At 40.6% G+C, this 17,659-nt stretch overlaps 1 protein-coding gene across 2 annotated transcripts in view; it reads left to right on the top strand.

Moving 5' to 3' along the window:
• Nucleotides 1-639: 639 nt before the first annotated feature.
• Nucleotides 640-17,659, top strand: part of SHROOM2 (shroom family member 2) — a gene marked incomplete at both ends in the record, with an annotated part of 128,334 nt that continues 111,314 nt past the window's right edge. For both annotated transcript variants that reach the window (XM_080910785.1, XM_080910784.1), the window contains one exon: nt 640-804. In XM_080910785.1, coding sequence (XP_080766911.1) covers nt 640-804 — 165 coding nt within the window. The remainder of the gene's footprint in view (nt 805-17,659) is intronic.

Raw genomic sequence — 17,659 nt, 5'->3', positions numbered from 1 at the left:
TGGGTCCATTCCGCTCCCAGTTGGAAGGGGGCTGGCCTGCAGCTACTCTGTTCCTGATCGCCTCCAGGTCCCGCCTAGTCCGGTTTGGACACTTCCGCCACCTCACCTGTTGCACCCGGCCTCCCCGGCGGCGCTTAACCCTCCCGGAGCCCATCAGCGCCTCTAGAGCTGGGAGGGAGGGACCGTGGGACTTCATGCCTGCCCAGGTCCAGTTCGGGCAGGTTTCGCTGGTCCGGGAGAGCGCGCCTCAACCCCTATCGGCTGAGCGCACTAGAGAAACCCCCTTTGGACCTCTTAGCGCAAGTCAGTGCGAAAAGCCCCAGTGCGCGGCCCCGCCAGTGCCGGCTCCCGGGGGCGCGCCTGCCCCTCCCCGTCCCCTGCCCAGGCTGAAGCGGAGCGCGCCTGCTCCGCCCCCTCTCCGTTCCCCTCCCCGCGCCTTTTTCCGCGCTCCCTCCTGGTCTGGCCCGCGCAGCGCTTTCCAAGTTGCAAAGCAAGTTCAGCGGTGGCCAGCGGCTGTACGGTTGGCGGTGGCGGCGGTGGCCCAGACGCCTGGAGGCTCCTAGGTGGCGGGCCGGTGCGTGCTTCCCGGAGTGCATGGGCGTGGGCCTTAGCGGCTGGAGGGGCTGAGCGCCCCGCGTCATGGAGGGCGCCGAGCCCCGCGCACGGCCCGAGCGCCTGGCCGAAGCTGAGGCGCGGGCGACCGACGGCGTCCGTCTGGTGGAGGTGCAGCTGAGCGGCGGCGCCCCTTGGGGCTTCACCTTGAAGGGCGGCCGCGAGCATGGCGAGCCTCTGGTCATCACCAAGGTAAGGCTACCTCGGGGTCTGCCCCGTGACAGTCCTGGGGTAGTCCGGACCCAGAAGGCTGGTCGGGGGTCTCGGGGCGCTGGATGGGACGTCCGCTTCGCGGCCTCGCTTTCTGGGGGTGCGTCTGCCGGAGTCACCTGTGGATACTGGGTTCTGTTCAGCCATAGGTGTACGGTTCCGGCTCCATCCTAGCCGCCCTCGGGAAGCTCCCAATATCGCTGGTAGTTTCAATGGCTCCTGTTCCGGGTCTCCTTCCCCTCCCCCTCTGGAAAGGGCCTGGCAGTCCCCTGTAACTCCTGGCCTGTCCAGCGGTGGACCTACACCTGCGAGGGTGCCATGAGATGAAGGGAACGAAATTCTCTGGATCCAGGGAGTGGGTACAGCTTTCCCAACTTTTGTTTGCTTGTTTAGGGACCCTGGTTGTCACCCCTTTGATTTGTATCGGTTTTCAGTCTGAAACCGGTACTAGAACCTGCTGCCTGGCAGCTTCACGATTCCCTAGAGCTCATCAATATTTGCTGACTTTCAGCTTCCTGTCCTACGTCCACGCGCTCTGGATATCTACCAACACTTAATGAAACTTTTCAGAGTGCTTTTAAATAGAGTTTGAGTTCTCATAGTAAGAAAAGAGACCTTACTTAGGGAGGGAGGGAGGGAGGGAGGGAGGGAGGGAGGGAGGGAGGGAGGGAGGGAGGGAGGGAGAGAGAGAGAGAGAGAGAGAGAGAGAGAGAGAGAGAGAGAGAGAGACAGAGAGACAGAGAGAGAGGCAGAGAGAGAGAGAGGCAGAGGCAGAGGCAGACTCTGTATGTCTGTGTGTTGCTTTAGAATTGGTATTCCCTTAAATTGCAATCCATCTTGATACTTACCAACTAAACGTGTATAAACCTGTATAAACAAACAACAAGCCAACCTCTCAGGTGTTCTGGCTAAAATAAAGTAGGGCCCTGTTCTCTAAGCACTGTTGAGTCTTAAGGGCAGAGTCTCCTTTAAAATGCAAATATTCCTGGTTCCTTAGAGGCTTTTGAAGGTGTGAAGGTGACTTACAAATTTCCTTATCTTCCCACCTTCATTAAAAGCATGAAGAATTAGGTGGCCCCACTGCTCATGAATTTGAAAAGTGGTTTGGTCTTGGTGTTCAAATAGCAAAAGACCTCAAATGGATCAGTCACCCCTCACCCTGTTACAGATTTATCCAACATGTAATCCTTTATATCAAACTGGATTCTTTTTGTTTGATTGTGCCATTCCAGGGAATCAAAACCCCAGGACATTACACATGCTAGGCAAGTTCAGTACCACTGAGCTACATACGGAGTCCAAGTCTGTGCCCTCACCCCCTTTTCTTTTTGGTTTTTGGGATTGAATTCAGTCTTGCCAGTGCTAGGCAAGTGCTCTTCTTCCACTGAGCTATTTACAGCTCCATTTTTATTTTTATTTTTGAGACAAGGGCTTGCTAGTATTACAGGGCTATACTACCACAGAGAATCTTATCTGTGGCTTTCAAGAATATTTACTTTTGTTCCGTGCGCATTGATGTTTTGCCTGCATATATGCCGGTGTGAGGGTGTCAGGTCCCCTGGAACTGGAGTTACCCACAGTTGTGAGCTGCCACATGGGTCAGTGCTAGGAATTGAACATGGGTCCTCTAGAAGAGCAGCCAATTCTCATCTGGGCCTTTAAATAAAGGTTTTAGAGGTCATTTCTGACATAGTTAAAAATATATCAGGTACATCTCTCAGTTCGTTCACGTTTCATATTTTTTGCTGCTGTTGTTGTTTTTTATTCCTCTGAGACAGACTTTTGATATATTCTTGATATAGCTTAGAACTTTCAATCCTCCTACCTCAGCCTTCCAATTACAGATTTCAGATATAATGGCTCCATGATTGGGATATATTTGTTTTCTTCCCCTTTTGATTTTTTTTGGGGGGAGGGGGCTTTAGCCCCATGCATCTGGTCTTGAGCTTTCTATGTAGCTCAGAGATGACCTTGAGCTCTTAACCCCCTTGCCTCTGTTTTCCCATGTACTACCACATCTGGCATGTACTTTTAAAAAACAACACAGCAGGATCCCACACATCTTCCTCACACTTGTTTGCATACCACATGGAATACGCTATACATCTATTTAGTATGAAATTTCAGGAGTTTTAAAATAGTATCCTTTTTTAAAATTACTTTTTAAAAAGATTTATTTATTTATTTATTGTTTATAAGTACACTGTAGCCGTCTAAAGACACACCAGAAGAGGACATTAGATCTTATTACAGGTGGTTGTGAGCCACCATGTGGTTGCTGTGATTTGAACTCAGGACCTCTGGAAGAGCAGTCAGTGCTCTTAACCACTGAGCCATCTCTCCAGCCCTAAAACAGTATCCTAAGATTTAATTTATTTATGGATATTTTTACCTGAAAAAAAATATCTTCTGCATTAAGTGTTCTTATTTACTGAGACATCTCTCTAGGCTCTCCTAGCATTTAGTCTTAAAATGTATAAGAAAGTTGGAGGTTATTTTAAGTGAAAAAATTTGCTAGAGGAATTTTTTTACAAGATAGTCCTGGTTTTATAAAACTCTGCATGTTTGGTGGGCTCTTGGCTCCCTCTCAGCTTTTTAGAAATGGAAATAGGTGCTGGTCAAACTAGCCATGCTAAGCTGTACTACTGAGCTATATCCTTACCTGTGCATACTTTCCCACATGCTTCATTATAACTGAAAAATTATAGGTTTGCTGCTTAGGATGGATGGGACTCAGAATAATTTGGGGTTTTTGTATTTCCATGCACACATAGACATTTATGTGCTGTTGCTCCTGAGTTTGTACACATGCATGTTCTTTTCACCACATGTTCTATTGTGTAGAATTAACAGTATTTCAAATATTTGTCAATTCTTTAATATTAAGAATATTAGTGGATGGGCCCAGCTAGATGACTCAGTTCCTAAAGGCACTTGCCACTAAGCCCGATAATCTCAGTTTGATTTCTGAAACCCACATGAGCACCATGATATACATCCACACAGTAAAAATAAAAACAAAAAGATTATTGGTGGTGTTTCTTACAGCATGAAATCTGGTAACAATTTGCCATATTATTTAAAAATGATGAAGGGCTGGGTAAAGAGATAGCTCAGTAATTAAGAACATTGGTGGTAGGGCTGGAGAGATGGCTCAGCGGCTAAGAGCACCGACTGCTCTTCCAGAGGTCCTGAGTTCAAATCCCAACAACCACATGGTGGCTCCCAACCATCTGTAATGAGATCTGATGCCCTCTTCTGGTGTGTCTGAAGACAGCTGCAGTGTACTTATTTATAATAAATAAATAAACATTAAAAAAAAAGAACATTGGTGGTTTTTCCAGGGGACTCATGTTCCATTTCAGGCACTCACATGGTGGTTTACAACTTTTGCAATTCCAGATCCTAGGGGATCTGACACCTTCTTTTGACCTCCACAGGTAATATCTGCATGTATTATGTAGACATTCAGACAAACATTCATACATGTGAAATAAAATCTCAAAAAAATGATGAAGGAAACATTTCTGTTTACAGTCACTTAAAAGTTAGAAATAGATTGTTCTGTAGACACTAGTGGAAAATTGTTCTTCACTTGAAATTTAATCTTTTTTTTTTTTTTACTTTTCTAGTAGCTACTGAAATGTCATTGAAGCTTATTAAATATTTTTTTCCATTTAAAAAAATCTGTGTTGGCTCCTTGGTATACCACAAGTGTTTTCTGTTTAATTTTATGTTAATTAGAACTATATTATTTTTATAGTTATGTTATATATTCATTATAATTTTAATTCTGTTTATTAATAATTTTCTGTTTAACTGATACTAATTTGAGAGTAGCATTGTTTAATTTAAATAATTTAAGAAGGGCTGGGGATATAGCTCAGTGGTTAAGAGCACTGACTGCTCTTCCAGAGGTTCTGAGTTCAGTTCCCAGCAATCACATGGTGGCTCACAACCATCTGTAATGGGATCGATGCCCTCTTCTGCTGAATCTGAAGACAGCTGCAGTGTACTCATATACATGAAATAAATAAATAAATCTTTAAAAATTTTTAAGAAGACACATTTTTTGACAATAATGTGACTATCATTTGAAGATCGCTTAAGAGCACATATCTTAGAATTGGAAGGGGCTGGGGATATAGCTAGTTAGTGTGCTCGCCTAGCCTATACAAGGTGCTGAATATGATCTTCAACATCACAGACAAAACAAAACTAGGCAAAACAGGCTGATTCAGTCCTGGTTTTTAACTGGAGAGAGGTTTAATTCGGCCATTTTGTGAAATAAATAACAGCTATGATCATGTGAGGGGAAAATGGTGGACTCTGAGGTCACAGACATGGCAAGTCCCAGGCAAGACCTTGAAAGTCCCACTCTGATCATGAATATCTGTTTTGCTTTCTGTCCAACAGATGCTATCTGCTTGTGACTGAACTCTCTTGCTGTGTTATTTATACTGAGTAACTGGATGCCATCTGTAGCGTGACAATTTTTCCATTTTGGCACCATTGATATTCTGTTGTGGGGTCTCTTCTGTGTACTTAGTCTATTTAGCTGCTTCTTTGGCTTACACCTACTGAAGGCCATTGGCACATGTCTTCAGGTATAACAGTCTGAATGTCTCCAGACATTGCCACATGCCCTCAATCTACAGTTATGAATCATTTGTTAGGCTCATGGTGTATCACCTTTTCTTTTAAAGACTTTGGTCTTTTTTTTTTTTTTTTTTTTTTTTTTTTTTTTTGAAAATAGTGGCCTTTTGATGATGTGTTTGAAGGCTCTTGGCATTTCCAATGTTTTCATGTAGGTCTGTTTTTCTTTTTGAGATGAGCTCTTGGCTTTGAGAAAAGGCTTTATTTACACAGTAAAATGCAAACAAGTACTTGCTTCATCTGCATTTTTGTTGTTGGAGAAAGGAAATGAGAGCAGAGACTCCCCAGAACTTTGTGCTTTATGGGCAGTCAAAGTAGATACTGCAGGAGGTCTGATTTTTCTCAGGATCTGGTTTGAAGTTAAAGGGCGTTAACTTTCCCAGAAGAGTAGTAGCATTTGTAGAATTTCATATGCAAGTCTGAAACTCTACAAGACCTCTGCTGAAAGATGGTGTTAGGGGTCATAACTTCTGAGTATATTTCTAACATTGCAGCTTGAAATCTTGCTACCATTAGCAAAAAAACAAGCAAAATGTGTATGTGTGTGTGTGTGATCCACAAAAAACACATTAAACTTTTTTTTTTCATTTCTGATATGGCAGGAAGAACAGGAACAACCTGCAGTTTCTAAGAGGTGTCATGACTTGGTAATATTCTATGATAGTATTCATGTGTTCAGAAATTCTCAGGGCACCAGAATGTTACACAGTTAATTTTTTAATTTTCTATTTAACTGACAGGGATTTGTAAGTAGGTGTGCCACTGAGTTGTTTTATTTCCTCTGCCTCCCACCCCCCCTTTTCCCCTTATATTATGGAAACAGGGCTTTGCAGGTGCTCTAGCACTGAGTGACATTCCTAGTCTTGCTTGTGTTTCTTGTTCCCTTCTCTATCAATTTAGCCACTGAGAATTTCAGTGGGGGAGGAGACCAAGCTTATTTTTATGATGTCACCCACTGGAGAGTTGCATCTGCCAGCTGGGTATCAGGAGGCCCCCTGCAACCTCAGGAATGTTTATCAAGGAAGAAGGAATGAAGCCCTGGCCCTGGCTATTCATCATTTATTAAAGCCCCCTACCTCCCTTAAGAATGCCAGAAATTGCTAAGAACACATTCATCAGGGTTTGGCCTAGCTTGGCCTTCCTGACAAGCTCCTTTGAAAATCTAGCTTTCAAATTGTCTTTGGGAAATACAACCCTCTTGATGTGTGTATTTGTGTGTGTGCACTACAGCGGTATAGGATATTTGGAAGTGTTTTATAGACAAGGACAAGCAGTTGGTGATGGGTATAAGTGTGAGGTTTACCGTGTAACAATAATACCTTAGTGACTGAAAAAGGAGTCCCCAGTTTAGAGGCTGTGTGGAGTTAAGGTCATGGTGGCCTGAAACCAGAGATGTTAGAACAGTAGCCCAATGGTTATTTCTTGTACCCTTTTGTTTGTTTTTTTCTTAAAGTTTTGTTTTTATTTTATTTACATAAGTGTTTTGCCTGCATGTAAGTGCACAGAGTACAGTGTCCACAGAGGCCAAAAGATAGGTTGGATGGAGAATTACAGAAGATTGACAGCTTCCATGTGGGTATTGGGAACTGAACCTAAATTTTCTGCAAGAGCAGCTGGTGCTCTTAATCACCCAGTCATCTTTCCAGATCTTGTTTATTCTTTTTCCCCCTTTTTATTTGGATATCTTCTTATTTACATTTGAAATGTTATCTTTTCCCCCACTTTCCTCCCCACTCCTCTCCCTTTGCCTCCATGAAGATGCTCCCTCTCCCAACCACCCACTCCCACCTTAATGTTCCTCTACACTGGGAAAACCACCCTTCCCTGGACCAAAGGCCTCTCCTCCCATTGATGCCAGGGAATGCCATCCTCTGCTGCATATGCACCTGGAGTCATGGGTCTCTCTATGCAGACTCATTGGTTGGTGATTTGATCTTGTTTATTCTTGAGACAGAGTCTCTATAGAGCCCAGGTGGGCCTCAAACTTGGTATACAGAGAAGTATGACTTAAACGTTTTGTCATCCTGACTCCAACTAGGTCTTTTACAGTTCTATGCCTCCACATCTATGGGGTGTGGTGCTAGGGATTTTTGACAGTGAGGTACTTTACCCTATAAGTCCATCCCTATACCCTATATTTGATTTTGAGACAGGGTCTCACCAAGCTGGTCTGGAAATCTGTGTCAAAATTACTTGAGTCTCTGAGTGCTGAGATTATAAGCTTGTGCTACTATGCTTAAAGTTTGTTTTTTGTTTTTTTTTTAATTTCCCCATATTGTCACACACTTTGGGGATAATTCATTATTTTATTGGTTCTCAAATGAATGACACTTATAATTTATCTTTTATGTGGCCATTCATTTGGTCACTAGTTTATGTTTTATAGTTTTAATGTTTATACAGAAATACAAATGTTTGATAAATGCCCCATTTCTGGTTTTTGCCCATTTTTTTCTACTAATTATTCTACCGTTGTTTTTAGGATCCTTTGTCATTTGCTATCTTAATATTTTGTCTGCCTTGCTGTTATAAATACCTTTCCAATTATTATGCCTTCTGTTCCATAATAATATTATCCTTTTATTTGTCTTTAAAGCCTCTAACTTGTTATGGTATGCTTAAAGGTTTTTTGTTCTTTGTTTTATTTTGTTTGCTGAGAGTGGATCCAGAGCTTTCTAAAGGCTTGAAGTTCTAGTTGAAGTTTTGAAAGTGGGAATCATTGTATTTAACAGTAGAAACATAAATGTGAACTTCTGTCTTGATCTTGGTTCATTTCTGTGTGCCACACAGTTCACAGCAGGCCAAACTACTACTTTGTTAGTGCTTGAGAGAGCTTGGGTCTCCTCCCCACCTCCTACCCCCACCTCCTCACACTAGGGTGCTAAGGCCATATAAGTGCTCAGAATTGTAAAACCCTGTCTCTATGCAATGGCAATCACAGCAGGATTTGGAGTTATTAGGATGAGTGTAATTCTAAAGATATATTTGTAGTGAAAATTCATAGTCTGGTTGAGAAACACTAGGTAAGTTTTCTTTCCTGTGCTGAAAGGCCTTTTCACTAGGGAGACTTGCCTTGCCAACTGGCTTTCAAATATATCTTTATTACCCCTTCCAGCTTGCAAATTAACTTGGCCTTGTGGAATTCTAATCCTTGTTCCTTCAGAGATGTTTTAGGCATGGGGGTGGGGAGCCAGGCAAAGTGCCGAAAGATGTAGTCCAAGGTCTTATAGCTGGAGGCTTTCAGGTTTAAGTCACGGAGGATTCTCCCTATGGGAGGCACTAGAGTATGTGACTCACACCTATAAATCCAGAGGCTTCCACCATTACAAAAACAAACAAACAAACAAACAAACAAACAAAAAAAAAACCTATAAAGCCAAGCTATGCCCCACACTTCTGTGTTTCGCTGAATTCAGTCTTCCTGGCTGAGGTAGGAGTATTGCTTAATATGTCCTAACATTTATCTCTTGGGAAAATATAATAAAGGTAGAAAGCTAGTTTGCCTAAGAGCTACATGTCGAATAATAAATAGTAGTTTTCACTTGGACGTAATGAGATAGGTGGTTTGCTTGTTTGTTTGTTTGTTTTTAGCACTTGTATATTTCATGGTTCTTAAGAGGACTTTTTAAAAATGCATTTTGGAATTATCTCTTTGCAGAAGTTGTTTTGTGTCAGCATGTAAATAGGCTTGAATTTATGGCCAGACTCTTAGAAGCAAAGGAGGAAAGTCCTGGGGTCTGTAGAACTTTTCTTTGCATGCCAGGCGAGGAGGAAACATTCAAAGAGATAATTTCAGGGTCTAAAGGCTGAATGGACTTTTTATTCAGGCTGTCTTTTACTTTCAGACACTAGAAAGGTATGGGGCCAGGCCTTATAGGAGAAATTGTAAAAGATTTGGAAGGATCTTGTACAGGATTTGGAAGGCTCGGCTCTTGATATATGTGTGCTGAGAATTCTAACCCACAGGAGGATTCTGAAAGAGTTCTAGTAGGACTTTAAAACATAAAACTGGATGAGGAGTGAGGGGAGTTGGTGGTGCCTGAAGATATGACTCAGCTTTCTTTTTATACTGAAATATATTTTTGATGTTTTGATTGCTAATTTTCTCCTCCCCCATCTTCAGTTCCTCCCAGTTTCTTCCCACCCCTCTACCCACCCACCTTTATGTTTTCTGTCTTAAACAAACAAAAAAAACCAGACATACAAACAAAAAAAAAAAAAACCACAAAACAAACCTCTAAAAGAATTAAGTACTGACAAAAACATTCATATAATGTTCTGCCAAAATGCCTTTAAAAATCTGTATATGTATCCCTCTTTTTTTAAAAAATAAAGTGGTAAGAAAAAAAAGAAAAAAAAATCAAAATAAACAAGCAAAATACTAATATGACAAAAAGATGTCTAAACAAAGCAAAACAAGACAAAAAATCTTAAAAAAATACAATTGAGTTTGTTTTGTGTTGGCCAACCTAAGACTCCTCCGATATTTTTTTTTCTTTTGCCAGTAGTATCAGTTTTAGATAGCTTCTTGGTTAGGGGTGGAAGATTGTGTCCACTTACTACTCAGGGTCTCAGCGCTGGATGGGACTTATGTAGGCCTTGTGTGCTCTGCCACTGGCTCTGTGAGTTTTTATGTGCATTGTCAAGCCCAAAAGAAACCCACAAATGGCTAACTGTGGTACCTATTAGCACTCCAAAGGGCATGCTGACCTCCAGCTCTCAGCATCACAAACACCTGTGACAGAACATCCTGGCTCTTCTCACCTTAAACTTTTCTAGCTCACACCTTGCCTTAAGCTTTTCTAGCTCACAGGCTTCTCCTTGCTCTGTAATCCTGCCATTTGGGCCATCATCCCCTTGGTCCCCTCTTTTGCTTCCCCTGCCCCCTACAGCCATGAGTCCCCTTGCTCTGGACTCTTCTAGATGTCTCTAGATGCTCTCCTCCTCATATCTACAATAAAACCTTCCCTTCAACCTCCCCCTCACTTTCTGTGTGTGTATATGTGTGTGTCCTGTTATGTCTGGAAGACACTGATTCCCTGGAGTTGTCATCACCTCTTGCTCTTACTATCTTTCTGCTTCCTCTTGCACATAGATCATAGAGCCTTGAGACAGGGATTTGATGAATCCATCCCATTTAGGACCAGTGGCTTCAAAGTCTGCCCATTGTCCAGTTGTGGGTCTCTGTGTTAGTTCCTATCTATGTAAGAAGATGCTTTTCTGATGAGGGGCCAGCAAGGCACTGATCTATGGGAGTAGCAATATGCCATCAAGAGTCATTTCACTGCTGTGTTCCTTTAACAAAATAATAGTATTAGGTTTCCCCCTAGGACCATGACCTAGTCTTAGGTTCTTAGCCACTTAACTTGTGTCAGGTATGAGTTCTAGCTCATGGAGTATTCTTAAATCCTACCAGAAAGTGATTGGTTAGGCCTGTATGTGTCACTAATGCACCAATTTATCTTGTAGGCAGGTCACTGTTGTAGGTCACTGGGTTTGTAGCTGGGAGATATCGATGATTCTCTTCAAAATACATTTCAGTACCATGAACACTAATTAGTTGTAATGAAGCTTCTAGTTACACACAAGCTTGACTTCTCCATGTCTAGTGACATATGTATCATAGGGTCTTATCATCAGGTTTCATGGTTCAGCTTTGAGTTGAGTTTCCAGTTCTTAGCATCCATGGAAGGCAACTCAAAATTAACTGTAACTCTAGTTCCAGGGGCCCCCATGCTCTTTTCTGGAGTTCCTGTATGCCTGCTCTCATATGTGCCTACAACCTTCATAAATACACATAATTAGAAGTAATACAAATAAATCCATAAAAAATACTTGGTTGGCATGTGGTTTAGTTGATAACAGTATTTCCCTAGAGTGTGATGCCTTTAATTCAAAGAAAAACAAAATAATATAAAAACAAAGCCAGTATTGAGTTCAAGGAAGGTCAATTTAGACTTCTTGGGAAAATGTATTAGTAGAAGGATGATAGTGTACCACTTAAAAGTCAAAGCCTGATAGTGGTGAACATAGACAATCCCAGCACTGGAGTAGGAGGGTAGCAAGTTCTGCTCTAGCCTTGGCTACTTAGTGAGACCCTAAAAAATTAGGAGATGGGCATTTAGTCAGTGGTAGAGTGCTTGTCCACAGGTACGAAACCCTGGGTTTGATCTCTAGCCATTTTTAGCCAAAAAAAAAAAAAAAAAAAAAAAAAAAAGAAGAAGAAGAAGAGGAATGAGGAAGAAAGGAAAATAATTGAATATGAACTGCAAAGAAAAAGTACCCCCTCCTGTCCTGGATGAAGAGACCGTAGGCTGTTTGGTATTTTTAATTCCAAGACAATTACATTTCAAGCAATAATGACTGCCTGCATTGGAGAAGGAATAAAAACAGTACTCTAGACTGGCTAGGAATGGCTGTGATTATCTTTTGGTCAAAGGTGATTTTTAAGATTTTTCAGATCAAAGGTAAATTATAAAGGTCATGAAGAAACCCAAGCAGGGTTAATTCTGTGTCCTTGAAGATCAACATTTTTACTTATAGTCAGAAGAGAGGAAGCAGAGTGCTTGTGGTTTTTGTTGTTTTGTTAAGCCAGATATTGGTGGATACAGACAGCCCCAGCACTGGGGAAGGCTGGAGTAGGAGGGAGGCAAGTTCTACTTTATCTTGGCTACTTAGTGAGATCCTAAAAAGGTGGAGATGGGCATTCAGTCTGTAGTAAAGTGCTTGTCTACAAGACCCTGGCTTGATCTCTAGCACCCAAGCTAGAGCAAAACTAAGTATGTGGCCCAGGTTGGTTTAGAATGCCAGCAGTCTTTCTTCCTTGCCTCATAAGTGCTGGGAGAGGGAAAAAACCATACCCTTCCTAGCTTTGTTTTTATGTTTATGGAAATGGCACTTTGGTATTAAAGTTTAAAAATTGTTCGTAAGAAATGATTGTTCTTATGTACTTTCAATTACCAGGTTCTGGTGTTGGAACCTAGGGCCTTTTGTACGCTAGGCAAGGTACTAATTTTGAGGTAAACATTCATTCCAACAGGCAGGATGATGAGGGTGATGATGATGATGTTGCCACCAGCATCTAGAAGATCTGGGCAGAGTATGGCTTCTGAGGGTTTAGCCTTGCCTCTCTAAAATCTCTGCAGATCTTTCCTCTCCCAACTTCTCAGACATATTTCTTGTCTTTCCTTCTATTTCCAGTGGATCCCATACCATAATTTTGGCTACACGAATAATTTTTTCAACTTGGCCATTATTGATATTTGGGGCCAAATGATTTTTTTATCATGAGGCCATTTGTGCAAGGTAGGATGTTCAACAGTGTCCCTAGCCTCTTAGGCTAACCCCCTCAGTGACAGCTGGTGACAGCCAAACAGACCTCCAGATATTGGTACATGTTTTGTGTGCTGATTAGATTTACCTCTGGTGTAAAAAGGCTTCTATCAGAAAGATATGTAGGCAAGCCTGTGGTGCATTATCCTGATTGGTTATTTGTGGGGGAGGACCTAGCCCACTGTAGGCAGTGTTGCTCCAGGGCAGGTGTCCCAGGGCTTGTGTGAGAAAGTGGGCTGAGCAAGTGGTGGGGAGCAAGCCAGTAGGCAGCAGTCCTACATGGCCTCTGCCGCAATTCATACTACCTCTAGGTTCCTGCTCTGACTTCTCTTCATAAGGCACTAATACCTGTAAGATGAAATAAACCCTTTGCTCCCCAAGTTTATTTTGCTCATTTTGTTTATGAAAGCAACAGAAACCAAACTAGAATACCCTGAGGGCTAGTTTGACAATTTTCAGTGCTTATATTATTTTATTTTTTTCTTTAAAAAGGATTTATTTAGTATATATAAGTACACTGTAGCTGTCCTCAGACACACCAGAAGAGGACATCTGACCCCATTACAGATGGTTGTGAGACACCATGTGGTTGCTGGGAATTGAACTCAGGACCTCTGGAAGAGGAGTTAGTTTGTTTTTTCCTTTGTGGTAGTAGAGATAGAACCCATAGTCTGATATATTCTAGGTTAATATCTCCTCCATTGAGCTATTTCCTTAATTGCAAAGAATTTTAAAGCTTGCTTTCTATATTTACTTTTAGTATTTTGTGGTGTTGAAGATCAACTTAGTGCTGTGTCTATTCTATGCAAGTGTTTCCCCACTGAGTTACACCCTAGTCCTATGATTTGGCTGGCAAATGATATCACTGCTAGACTTATGGAAAGGAGAGAGTACAGGCATATTGTGATTATTTTTCCAGTATAAGATTGGCCTTAGGAGACAGAAACAAGTGGATCTCTGAGTTTGAGGCCAGCCTGGTCTACATAGGGAGTTCCAGGATAGCCAGGGCTGTTACACAAAGAAACCCTGTCTCCAAAAAACAAACAAACAAAAAACATCCAACCAAACAAACAAAAAAAGAGAAACAATTTTATTTCATTGCTCAATTTATTCTGCAGTTATTATGTATTGTAAATCCTAAGTGATGACACATCTCTTATTTTTTTACACACTAAAGTAGCTTTTCTTCACTTTGCAATATTAGGGGTTATCTTGCCACTCTGATGGTGGTCACCATTCTCCATTTGTTACAGAAATGAGGTCAGACATTTCTGGTTCATGATCTGATAGAATTTTTCTATTTTTTTCTCTCTTAGTTTTTATCTACTTGTGGTTTTGATCTTGGGGGATTTTGTTTAATCTTATCTTCTAATCCTTCCATTGAATTAAAAATTTGTGGCTTAATTTTTTTTCAGAGTTGTTCTTTTTTTTTTGACACCATACAGATCTTATTATTTGACTAATTCTTTTGTCTAATAATACTGAGCTGGTTTTCAAAACTTTACGTTTTTTATATGAATTTTGTTTCTGGAGTCGGCTTTTATTATTTTTTTGGCCTTTTTTTCTTTCCTGAGAGAAGTTTCTGGTATTCTTTGGACATCTACTTGCATTAAGAACACACTGCCTTGAATAACATATAGAGGCCCTGTGCATATGCATAAGTGGCCCAGTGAGACTGTTTTTCAAGGAAATCCTGGAAGCCCAAACCTCAGGTTGTTTCTTTTAAGATTGGCTATATCCTTATCATATAGTAACATTTGCACATATTTTTGTGTAGAGTGGACTTCAAGGTGGAAGACATTGTTAACAATAGAAGAGATCCTTCTCTTGCTCAGCTGAGTGAACATGACAGAATAGTTGTGTTCTGTATTCTGGATATAGTAGTTCCAGCTTGAGGGAAGCCGTCCACTGGTAATAAGTTAATGCCTACTTGTGTTCAGAGCTAGTTCTTTCACTTGGTCCTTAGCCTTTTTTGCCCTCTGTCCTTCAGTTTGTTAAACTTAGAATCATTTCTGTTTTATTGTATTACTGTGGGGGAATGAATGAATGAGCATGTAAAGCTAGTTCTAATCAACTTGAATTCATTCTCTTCCCCCTGTCCCCTACTCAATTCTGATTCATTATAAAACTGAGAAATTATCTCAAAAATGTTTATGTATACTTCTGTCTTAGGGTTTCCATTGCTATGATGAGATACCATGACCAAGGTGGACAAAATTTAATTGGGGATGGCTTACAGATTCTTTTTAAGGTTCAGTTCATTATCATCATGGCAGAAAGCACATCAGCCTCCACACAGGCAGGCATTGTGCTGGAGGAGCCAAGAGTTCTATATCTTCATCGAATGAAAGCCAGAAGCAGATTGTCTTCAGGTCTAGGAAGAGGGTCTCAAAACCCAATCCTGTGACATACTTCCATCAACTAGGCCACATCTCCTAATAGGGCCATATTTAAACCACCATAGTATCAAATTAATTTTTAACTGTAGACAGAATTTGAGCTGGATTTTGTATGGCACCAAGGTGATTTTGTTACTACTTATTAGTATGGAATTTATAGATACATGCATTTATGTTAAAGATACATCTAAGTTTGCAATGTTGCTCAGTGGTAGAGTGCTTACCTAGTGTGGGTAAGGCTCAGAGTTTGATCCAAAGCTACAAACTATAGATACATAAATAAATGAAAGTAAAAACTACATCTAATATTAGCTTAGTCTATTGTTTGCATTTTATGTAGCCCCAGAAATGATTATTTTCTTCTATCCCTTCAAAACTTAAATTTTAAGGTAGTACTTATTGTTATACAAATGAACAGTAACACATTTTGCTAATTTTATAATAATATAAATGTTCTTTCAGATCAACAGGAGTTGTCAAAGGTGATATTTTTTAAGGTGAATGAAACTAGTAGGAAGGATAAAAACTGAACGTGCTTGTGACATCAGGCTACATTTTATCTAACTCCTTTATTGACTAATGAGGTGGTTTCCCAGGACATGGTGGTTATTCTTCTAGTACTACTACTGTATAAGCAGCGTGATCATTCACCTTATATACTACTCCTCCTACTACTCCTCCTACTACTCCTCCTACTCCTACTACTCCTTCTCCTCCTAGTACTCCTACTCGTACTACTCCTACTATTACTACTATTACTACTACTACATGAACAAAATAAACCTGCAGTGTGTTTTAGCTCCTGGATTGTTTATTTTCTTTTAAAGATTTATTTTATTATTTTTCTTTCTTTTTTAAAACATCTATTTATTTTGTATATGTGAGTACACTGTAGCTGTCTTCAGACACACCAGAAGAGGGCATCAGATCCCATTACAGGTGGTTGTGAGCCACCATGTTGTTGCTGGGAATTGAACTCCAGACCTCTGGAAGAGCAGCCAGTGCTCTTAACCATCTCTCCAGCCCATGGATTGCTATTAAGTCAGATTGTTCTAACAAATGAAATCCTGGCACTAATCAAAAGTTTTCCTTTTAACAAATATGCTCAAGGGACAAAATATATAATGCTTTATACCTGTGTAGGAGGACATGATATTTTACTTTGTTGGAACAATCACAGTGGTTGTCCAGTTAGCACACAGCTTATTCCCTACATATTTATTATGTAATACAAGACTTCCACACCTATGGCTTCTTCAACTCTGGCCTTTCCTTTTAGTCAGTAATTTAAATTTCACCTAGTTTTGCTTTTCCTCCATGTCTGCAGATGCTTACTCGGGAATTTTGTAGAGGAAGAGCAGGAAGCTGGGCGAATGCTTAGGGTAGATAATTAGCCCTCAGGTAGGAATGGGTGATGTAATGATGTTGGAGTTTGTACCTTTCACCTGGCAGTGCTGTTCTTTTCTTAACCACATGGCTTTAAGTGCAGAACATGTTGCAGGGAGGGCTACTTGTTAAGTGGTCATTAACGGAGCTGCTTTCATCAGATTAGCTAATTATAATCCTGAATGACAGACTTTTTCCCTTGAGGAATAATAGCAGCACATAGACACAGGAGTTGTATCAGCAGTGTGAAAGTAGATAAAGTTGAGGGCCCCAGATATCTGGGGAAGATGTGAGGAAAGGCTAAGGAAGTAGCAGAAAGTCCTTGCATTTGTGAAGTAGGTAAAGGTAGTCCTCTCTCCACAGATCCAGATTCTGTATCTGATGAAATTTTATCTGTATGTTAATTGTGTATATGTTTGTAATTTTTTAAACACTGTGATATTTATTAGTGCTAATTTTACATATGTTTATAAAATTGTGCCCATAATGGCATGGTGGTATTTTAATATTGCCTGGGGCTATAGTTCATTGATAGAGCACTTGCTTCACATAACTATGGGTTTGATCCATAGTCAGCACACATAGACAGATACAGAAAATACATTTATTAGTAGCTTAAAATAATATGATCCTTGTGGAAGTATAGCTATATTTTTTTTCTCTACTCAGAAATTCTGTGCTGGAAACAGTATAAAACTTAATGACCAAATGTTTGAAGATAATTATCTTTAGAATCACATTGGAAAGCTGGGTATGGTGGCACAGAATTTGTAATTCTCAGCTCTTAGAAAGTGGAGGCAGGAAGATCAGGAATTCAAAGTTAACTTCTATTTAATTAGTTTCAGGCTATGTAAAGCTGTATCTCATAAAGAAAAACAAACACACATACAAAAGAATTATACTGCCAAATCTTTGGAATCAGCAGACAGATCAAAAGATGTTTAATTTGTTCACTTTGAAATGTTAAGAAATGACTCTTGAGGCTAGAGAGATGGCTCAGTGTTTTCAGAGCACTGAGTTTTGTTCTGAGCCAAATGAAAATCATTATTTACCTTTTCTGGTCT

Source organism: Micromys minutus (assembly GCF_963924665.1).
Source record: "Micromys minutus genome assembly, chromosome: X".
Classification (NCBI taxonomy): Eukaryota; Metazoa; Chordata; class Mammalia; order Rodentia; family Muridae; genus Micromys; species Micromys minutus.
The sequence above is the reverse complement of the archived record's forward strand: the minus strand, read 5'-3'. Positions and strand labels throughout refer to the sequence as shown.